This window comes from Macadamia integrifolia, chromosome 5, assembly GCF_013358625.1.
Source record: "Macadamia integrifolia cultivar HAES 741 chromosome 5, SCU_Mint_v3, whole genome shotgun sequence".
NCBI classification, from domain to species: Eukaryota; Viridiplantae; Streptophyta; class Magnoliopsida; order Proteales; family Proteaceae; genus Macadamia; species Macadamia integrifolia.
This window is the reverse complement of record NC_056561.1, coordinates 9,625,273-9,634,582: the sequence shown is the minus strand read 5'-3', so window position 1 is coordinate 9,634,582 and position 9,310 is coordinate 9,625,273. Positions and strand designations below refer to the sequence as shown.

At 37.8% G+C, this 9,310-nt stretch overlaps 1 protein-coding gene across 2 annotated transcripts; it reads right to left on the bottom strand.

The window, feature by feature from the left end:
• Nucleotides 1-3,165: 3,165 nt before the first annotated feature.
• Nucleotides 3,166-9,244, bottom strand: LOC122080035 (ATP phosphoribosyltransferase 2, chloroplastic-like). 2 transcript variants are annotated; one of them, XM_042646891.1, is made up of 13 exons: nucleotides 9,038-9,244; nucleotides 8,653-8,731; nucleotides 8,115-8,376; nucleotides 7,944-8,003; nucleotides 6,021-6,134; nucleotides 5,243-5,308; nucleotides 5,029-5,136; nucleotides 4,812-4,895; nucleotides 4,536-4,637; nucleotides 4,245-4,358; nucleotides 4,083-4,163; nucleotides 3,668-3,787; nucleotides 3,166-3,471 (listed from the first exon to the last, which is right to left on the bottom strand). In XM_042646891.1, the coding sequence occupies exons 3-13, from the start codon at nucleotides 8,343-8,345 to the stop codon at nucleotides 3,376-3,378; spliced, it is 1,176 nt and encodes a 391-aa protein (XP_042502825.1). In that variant the 5' UTR covers nucleotides 8,346-8,376; nucleotides 8,653-8,731; nucleotides 9,038-9,244; the 3' UTR covers nucleotides 3,166-3,375. The 2 variants fall into 2 exon arrangements, with proteins under 2 accessions (XP_042502825.1, XP_042502826.1); XM_042646892.1 differs by having other exon boundaries at nucleotides 8,115-8,231.
• Between the last annotated feature and the right edge of the window lie 66 nt (nucleotides 9,245-9,310).

The following is a 9,310-nucleotide window of genomic DNA, read 5'->3' as shown; positions in this document are numbered from 1 at the left end:
ACTTGGTTAGAATCCCTATCCCAGTCTACATTAGAGGCAAGGCAGTTATTTCATGGTGCCCACCCTTTTTTTTTTCCTGGAAATTGACAAGGGGTGTGGAGCAGTAAGCAAATAAGGGAAGGGGAGGGGAATAACCTTTTTTTTAGGCTCCGTTTGGTTGGAATGGGAATTTAAAGTGAAGTGAAATTTTTATACTTAAAAAAAAAAAATGTATATAGTCATGGCCCCATATGATTGTATAAACTACTTAATTTTTTTAATCATATTTAGTAATGATATATTTTACATGTAATTTTTATTTTACATATTATAGCAAAGAGTTCTAGATGGAAAGTAAAGTGGAACTTTATAACCAAATATGGAATGATTTAAAGTTATTGTTAAAGTCACATGGGTGGAGAAGAAGCATTGTGGTTCAGATTTATAAGAACAAAGGGGCAAAACTGCAATAACTGTAGAGACATAAAACTTATAACTATAGAGACATAAAACTTATGAGCCACACCATGAAACTATGGGAAAAGATTGTTGAAGTCCACCTAAGAAAGGAAACAAAGGTATTGGAGAACCAATTCGGTTTTATGCCAGGGAGATTCACAACAGAAGTTATTTACCTCCTAAGGAGGCTTATGGAAGTTTTTAGAGTCTACAGAAAGGACCTCTATATGGTCTTTATTGACCTAGAGAAAGCTTATGACAGAGTACCGAGAGAGCAAATTTGGCATGTCCAAGAAAAGAGAAGAGGTAAGATCAACTATGTAGATATAATCAAGGACATGTACGAGGGAGTGATGTCGAGTGTAAAACAATAGAGGGACAATGTAACGAATTCCCAATCACAATTGGGTTACACCAAAGATCTGCTCTAAGTCCTTACTTATTTGCACTCATTATGGATGACCTAACCAAGCATATCCAAGACTCGGTTTCGTTCTGTATGCTATTTGTTGATGATATTGTGTTGATAGATAAAACTGTGGATGAGATTAATACTAAACTGAAGCTATGAAGATCGAGCTTGGAATCAAGAGGTTTTAGGTTGAGCAGAACGAAGACAAAATATATGATGTGCCCCTTTAGTCGTTCTAAAGGAGGGGAGGGAGTGGTGAAGCTTGGGGAACAGGAATTATCCTGGAGGGATTGTTTTAAATACCTAGGGTCTATCATTGACAAAGAGGGGGATATAGAGGATTATGTTGCCCATAGGATTAAGGTGGGGTGGATGAAGTGGAGAGGTGCGTTTGGAGTGTTATATGACAAAAGAATGTCTATTAAACTTGAGGAAAAATTTTACGAGACAGTTATTCGCTCAGTTATGACGTATGAAATGGAATGTTGGGCAATCAAGAAGAGTACTTTGAATAAACTGAGTGTTGTGGAGATGAGAATATTGAGAGGCCTGTGTGGCAAGACTAGGAGAGATAGGGTAAGGAATGAGCGTATTAGAAATGATTTAGGGATTGCACCAATCTAAGACAAACTCCGTGAGAGTCGATTGAGGTGGTATGACCATGTTCAACGAAGACCTATGGAGGCCTCCATAAGAAAGAGTGACCATATTCATTTGGAGGGAGCTAGAAAAGGTAGGGGTAGGCCAAAGATGACTATTAATGAAGTGGTCTGAAATGATATACAAAGTGTAGGGCTCGACCCTAGTATGATTTCGGATAGAGTTTCGTGGAGAGCAAAGACCCATGTTTTAGACCCCCTATAGGGGATGTTTCCATGATGCATCTTTTTATACTACTATGCCTTCTTCTATTATCTCCCAAGTTTCTTCTTTTTTAACCTCTCTTCTGCTTTTTTACCTTTTTTTTTCCATATTGGAACCATGTGGCCGACCCCATTCAGTTGGGATAAGGTTCTGATTGTTGTTGTTGTTTGTTTGTTAAAGTCACATGGGTGATGATTACATCTGTTTATAAGTATGAAAAGTTCACTTTCCCTTCCCTTTAATTCCCCTTACAGCCAAACATAGCCTTAGGTTTTAGGGGAGAGGGATAACAAATTCCCTTTCCACTTCGATTATGAATATTTTGATATCTCATAACTCAAAAGTTCTATAATCCGTAATAAATTCAGCATTTCTCCAAATGTAAAACATAAGAAGAGCGTAATTCAAGTGCTCGAATTCAATCTTAGGCTGTTATGGATCCAACCCATCAAGATGCTTCACAACCCACCCAAGCCCGACGGCAGCCATACTAACAACAGCAATAGCTTGACCCATGACACACGAAGAACTACTGTTGGAGTAGGTGCAGCCGATGCAAAACTATTGCAGGAGTCCATGCAATTGTTTCCGCATTGCAGAACATGTTATGTGCATACATGGGCAAGCGGTGGTGTCCAAGTGATGGTGTAACTTTATTGTATTTGTATGTTGGTAGGAGTTAGAATCCTAATGGTTATCTAACTTATTATCTATGATTATGGAAAGTGGGTACTAGAAGTTATAGGAGTTAAAATTACATGGAGTGTGGACGGTTATAACTTGTTTCATTAGCCTATTTAATAGGCTCAAATAAAATTAATGGATATGATTGAAGTTGCAAAAGTTTTTCCTCTTTTTTCTCCCAAGAGAAGAAGTTCGACTCCCTCTTAATTAAGTCGAGACGTCTGGTTTCGTCCTTAAAGCCTAGAGGCAGGCACCTCCAAATCAGCCAAAATATATCTATTACCTATTTTATCTTTTATTGTAAGTTTGTATTTATCATTTTCTATTTTCTCTCTTCCCACATGCCTGAGCACGCATCAGAACAATGGCAGGATCACTTTGACCTGGTGTTCAACAAGGCTCTGTTTATTCTAAAAGTAGGCCAATTAATGAGTACCAGCCGGGTTCCTAGGTGGATGCTCCAATGCATCCAAGAAGGTTCCTAACTAGCAACTGCAGGGATATCTTACAATGTGCTGGTGCCAAGGGAGCTCCGCATGAAACACTCGCAGAATTACCCTTGATAACCCAGTGGACTTCTACAATGTCAGCCTTGTCGATGGCTATGACCTTCCTGTCTTGATAGTAGAGAGAGGATTCGACTCATGGTCGACATGGATGAAGGGAAGAAGAGAGTGCCATCAATGGGATCGGCTAAGGGGGATTACGGTTACAAATTCTGTTTGGACGCATGTTTCAAACTAAGCCTAGTTTCAAACAAAGCAGAGTTCAGTGGCTAATGAGGGCCATTCAAATATATTTACGTCAATAACAAATGGCTTCAAGGAAATACAAGGGAAACCTTGAGATCAATATAACATAATCCAGTGGAGAGGAGCATTTGTCATCCTCATGAAGCATTCAATTGGAAATACTTAGCACTCAAACTGCAACAAAAATGTGCATCTGCACTGCACGGACATCTCCCAGAAGAAAGATCAAAGCCCAAGCTTTGTAAGAAGCGAACGCCACCTTGGAGGTTCTTCATAAAAAATATAAGTCAAAGGAGAAACCAAAACTCCACTTCCTCCAATCTGCGTAAGAGAGGAAAGGGAGACAAGATTGAAAAGGTTAAACTGAGGGCTCTGACATTGACATTAACACAAGTCTAGTGTACGACACAAAAACATAAGGACGAAATTTTTTTTTCCTCCATTTTGTGATCCAGGTTAACAAACGACTAAAAAAATATTAAGTAGAGATATCAAAAGAAAAATGAGCATCTCTTACTGCTCTCAGCTGCTGAACGGCTTTGTAGAGTTTCTTTTTTGGCACACAAATGACAACTGCATAATAGTCTGCCACAACCTTCCCATCACGTTTACAGAAGACTGGACTTATGGTAGGTCCCTGCATATACACATTAAATTGGCGAAAGAAACAGTTGGGAAAAAAAAAGAAAAGGAAAAAGAAAGAAAGAAAGCAAGAAGATATCCAGACAACTCTTAGTATTTGTCCTAAATTTTCTCAAGAGTAAACTTGAAAGCACATGGAAGCATGCCTCTTGAATACCTCATGCTGCCCTCAAGTAGAACACACAAAACTTGTCCTAAAATAGTAAGAAGCGCAAATTAATTATTATTTTTTTTGGGGGGGGGGTGGTGTTGGGGTGGGGTAGACAGTAGCTGCCATTCTGGAACCTCACCTGCAACCCGGTTAATGATGTCTGATTTACAATTCGCTTAGCCACTTCCTCTTCACTAGTCCCCCTCATGTTCGCAACTACCTGCCATTAAAAGCATGAGCGAAAAACAGAAAATTGAAAAGGAGAAAAATGAAATTATTTCAAGTGACAAAAGGTGCCCACCGTGAACTGACCAGCTGCTCTCAAATGAGCCTCCAGTCTTTCAAGCACCTCATGTGTAATGTCCAAAACACCCTTACGCTGGATCAGAGATTTCTTGCTTGCAATAAGAACAGCCTGGAGAACATCCCTAGACAACATAGTCGTGAGTATAAATTGTTACTACAATTTTTGGGGCCAACACTGAATATGGAAAATTTACAAATACAAGATCAGCTGCTTCATCTATGCTGGGACTCTTTCAGTAAATACAATCCTACCACTATATGAGGTAGAAGGATTAAAAGAATTTACCTGGCTTTCTAAAACAACTCCACCTTCAATTTCTTTCAAATTATTTTCACGCAGTGTTGTTCCACTACTCACAAGATCCAAAATAGCATCTGCTATCCGCATCTAGGACCAAAAGAATCACATGAGAACAAAAAACCATGAAAGTCATTCGCTTGGGTTAGAGGGCATTCAATGACTCATGAAAGTCATTCGTTTGGATTAAATAAAGACAGCATAATAATAAAGAACATTGCAGGATAACACATAAATACAGCTATATAGTCGAGATATTCTCACCGAAGGAGCTGCCTCCAATGCTCCATCAGCAGTTGAAAAAGTGACATGCTTCACTCCCTTCTCCTTCATAAATTTAGGACCCAGCTGTGGAGGCATGGGAAGAGATCAGTCCATAAGGCACCATCTAACCACAAATTAACATGGAAACATATTCTTGAAAATCAAAGTAAAATAGATAGACTACAGAAATGACAATAGAATCATCAATATAACATACATAATTAAAACCAGTAACGACTCGCAAAGGCTTCTCATTGGTCCATTGAGGCATTTGGGTTAGCTCACTCAATGAATTTATATTCTCAAAAATCCCATACTTAGGAATCTGAAAATGATGAAACAACTATTAGCAATTTAGAAGTAGAAACTAAATGGCAATAGCTAAGATTCAGTGTCCTTTTTGTTAAACCATTAGCAATTTAGCTACTCACTGCAATGGATAAACGACAATCCCCATACTCAAGTGCATCATGAACTATGATCAAATCCTCATTCCCCTGCCAAATTATAATTAAAAAAAAAAAAAAATGAATCTGTTAATGAAAGTATATTTTCTGGTGATCAGCCTAAGCAACAAAACTATTGTAAGTATTTAGTTTAGAAACCAAAAGAATGCTCATGAGCATTTTATTTGAAATTTTCTGAAACATGATTATTTTCCCTTTTCCAATTTGTGCCATTCATCTTTCTCAGCATCCTCGACTTCAAAAGGTATTTTGCAAAAGGACGCAATCTATTTCTTTTAAACTTATATTTGGCAGCTTCATATGTTCAATCCTTAAAAAAAATCCTTGTACTTGTATTGTCCTGATACCATGTTAAGCAAACAGAATCTCATCCTAATCATTTTTATTGTTTCAAATTAAGCTCTCATACTCAGAAATATGTATAAAATGATGTATAAGTGGGGGATCCATTATACTTAAAAGGAAAAACACCAAATCACCAGGGAAGAAAGCAAGGACCTCTCTTGCCCAAACAAAGTAAGCTTAGTAAGACAGTAAAGAGGGCGCACCCAGTGCACGGGATCCTGCCACTGCGGGGCCTGGGAAGGGTAATAATGTATGCAGCCTTACCCCTGTTTAGCAGAGAGAATGTTCTCTGACTTGAACCCATGGCCATTAGGTCACAATGGAGCAACTTTACAGTTACGCCTAGGCCACCCTCTAGCTCAGTAACACAGCAACATATTAAAATATCAATGCTTACCTGTCCATATTCATTGACTATATCTAAACCCACAATACCAAGATCTAAATCTCCTGTTAGCAATTTGTGCACAATATCCTTGGGTCGTTGATACCAGACTTCTAAGTTTGCAAGCTGCATCAAAGCATTAAAAAAATAAATTTGAAAATATAACAATATTTACGTCAACTGCATTGCATACATGCAAGAAGATGGTAGGTACAACTGCTTACAACAATCAAATACACATTTACCATTCCAAACATTTCTTTTAATGGGGTCAGCACTTGGTCAATTTGCTTAAAATCATTTTTAAACTCCCCATATGAAAAATACTAATATGAAACTGCCTATAATTAAAGTTGATAAAATACAAAATACTATGCATTGAGGTTGGCATGACACATAAGCTTTCTACCCAAAAAAAAAAAACACATCAGCTGAATCCAGCTAACCTGTAAAAATGAGTAGAAGCTGCCCCTACCATAGCCAGAGTAAAAAAAAGATCAAAATGGAATCAAGTCAGGTCGGTTCAGAAAAAATCTGCAAATACACTGAACATATTGGCAAGTTCCACCAATGCTGCAAAAGGGTTTGTTCACATGTTGGACATATTAGCAAGGGCCAGTGACCCCAGAAATATGATAAAGATGCCCCTAGCATATTGACGCCGTGATAATAATCAAAATGAGATATCATCAACATTGTTTATATGTAAAAGGGGTTTCTCTACAGAACACACATGCCAACAAGGTCCAATAGTCAGAAAATGACCCAAATGCTCCAGTATATCAACAATGCAATGGAGATAAAACTAGCAATGACCAAGATCATGTTGATCCAAGGAAGTTTTGTGAATGTAGGGAAAACTGGATATTTGATAGGATCCACAAACAGTGTGATATGGAATCAAATTGTAATTTTTGTGGCATGGCAATCCAAGGAGGCAGCATGTTAGGCAGAAAAGACATTTGGGCCATGGCATACAATTTGTTCCACTATGCCTCTCAGTCCTCTCCAGAGTTTGTCATGCAATGAAGGGTAACTTGAATATAATTAGAAAAATTTATGTTGATCTAGTAATCCTTTTCTATGTGGTGTCTCAATTGAAAGAGATGTATTACAAATTAGGTCCATTACCAAGTGAGAATTAACTATCCAAACAAGTCTGGTAGCATGTGATGGTATGCATGAGTTTTTTGGTAGATAGTATGCATTGAGTTTGTTAAACCATTATGAACGCTCTCTTTCTTAGCATTTTAAGTTTCATATAAACCAGAAAGGGAAGATATTTCTCTGTACTAAAAGTTACTGAAGTAACCCCCTGCAACAAAAAAAAAAAAATATGATATTATTTTATCTTCTAAGGTGTGCTTCATCAAGTTCATGTCATGGTAAAAAGGTCTGCAAGGAAAGCCAAATTACTTGGGAGTGTTAGCCATTTAAAATCCAACAAAGCTGACAACATAAATGCAACATACACTAAAGTATCTCAGTACATATTTACAAAGCAATAAAAAGCCCCATTTTGATCCCACAGCATATATATGGAAGACTATGACAACAAAGGCAACATTTAAAGCATTCATTCAACAGAAACAGAGTTCTCACCACCATATAAGATCCATCATAGGTGAAGCATAATCTCAGTTATCATAAAAGAGCAACAAGAGTGCCCATAAGGACCAACATCTTGATTTTGAATGCAAATTATCACAGCAAAAGTGACTTGCAGATGCGACAAACACATAGCCACACATGGATAAACATGCACACACTCAACCTCCACCACCACACACACACCCCGAGAGAGTACAGGTATACTGAGGATTTTATTGAAAACAATAATCACAAATAGAATATAAAAACAGTAGAGCAAACACAATAATATTTAAGCTTTTAAGCTTCTATCAGGACCAAAAGAATAATGGCCTACAGATGCACCTGTGGTATTGCTGCAACATATTGTCGAGGATTCACCTGCCTAACAGAGAGTTGACAATCCTTTTCAAGAGGTAGAACAAAAATGAAAGAAACACTAACATTAGGAAACCAAAAGAGCAACATATAGTGAAATCAAAGAAGCATGGCCAAGAATCAAGACAAGAAAAATACCTTGAGAAGATCTAAGGTGTCTTGAGCCATGCGACCTTTACTTGGTAACCCTAGACGAATTTCATCCCTCTCAGGGACCCTTCTCTCCAGATCTTGGGAAGAAGAAGGGACTGCAGTCTTGACAGACGCATGAGGGGGAAAATACGAAAATGAGTATACCGGGTGCATGCGCATAGATGGCATAGTTATAGTAGAGGGATATGGTTGGATGAGAACTTGAAACGAGTTCATGGTTCAAGATGAGCAGAAATAACACCTCAAGCTAGAACAAAACATGCAAATAAAAAGAATAATGTCAAATGTGATATAAGTTAAAGCGTACCCACATAAGAGAATGGGGAAAGGAACCAATCAAACGGATTCAGCATTGAGAAAGATAATTAACATGAGTTTTTGGGGGTGGGGGAATCCATTAAAAAAAAAAAGGACCAAGAAAGTAAACCTGAGACCACAACTAAAACTGAACAGATCAATATTTTATAGTTTAAGAATGAAATTTTAATTCTTAGCGTATCTAATAAAGAGGAGAAAAACTAACTGGGAATGGCAGCTAAATTGTCTGGTCAAGTCTTCAAGACTCCGGCAGCCGCCCAACTTATTTAACACTAATAAGTTTCCTACACAGAAAAGAACAGATTACATTACATCCGAGATTTAGTGAAGAGTTTGGTAATCATAAGCAGTGGGATTCCAACACGCTAAGGCATATTTATAGGAATAACAAATTTACAAGAAATGCGTTTAAATTCTATTCCAGTATACTAATGGAAGAGGAGAACAAAGCTGAAAAGGAATCATTGAAGTAAACAGCAAAAACAGGACATAGTAGGTGAAAGAAAAACAAAAATGATAACAAAGATTAAGCTTTACATACTTAAAACCTTTTAACTCCAAAAAAATGCCCAAGTTGAAGAGATTCTCACCAAGAAAATTGATAGTTATTAGCAACAGCCTTGTCTCTGTGATTGAGCTCCTGCAATGTAAACAAATGCAGCCACTGGCTGTGACGGCCGCCGCAGAGATTAAGAGAGAGAGAGAGAGAGAGAGAGAGAGAGAGAGACAATTGAATCGGTATGGGTTTGTAGCCTGAGTCGATACTGTTGAGGTGGAAGGGGAATTTGAAATCGCCAAATCAGGTTCGAGCTTTATAAGTAGAGTAGACAGGCTAGGTTTGTTATATCGTAAACCTCTGGGAA

Bases quoted from the DNA above. Each gene is read 5' to 3' on its own strand.
- LOC122080035 (XM_042646891.1), bottom strand. From the start codon at position 8,345: ATGAACTCGTTTCAAGTTCTCATCCAACCATATCCCTCTACTATAACT. The intron at 6,135-7,943 runs GTGCATCTGTAG...GCTTTGATGCAG, and splicing joins ATGTTGCAGCAATACCACAG to CTTGCAAACTTAGAAGTCTG. The intron at 3,788-4,082 runs GTGAGGTTCCAG...GTGTATATGCAG, and splicing joins CATCATTAACCGGGTTGCAG to GGACCTACCATAAGTCCAGT.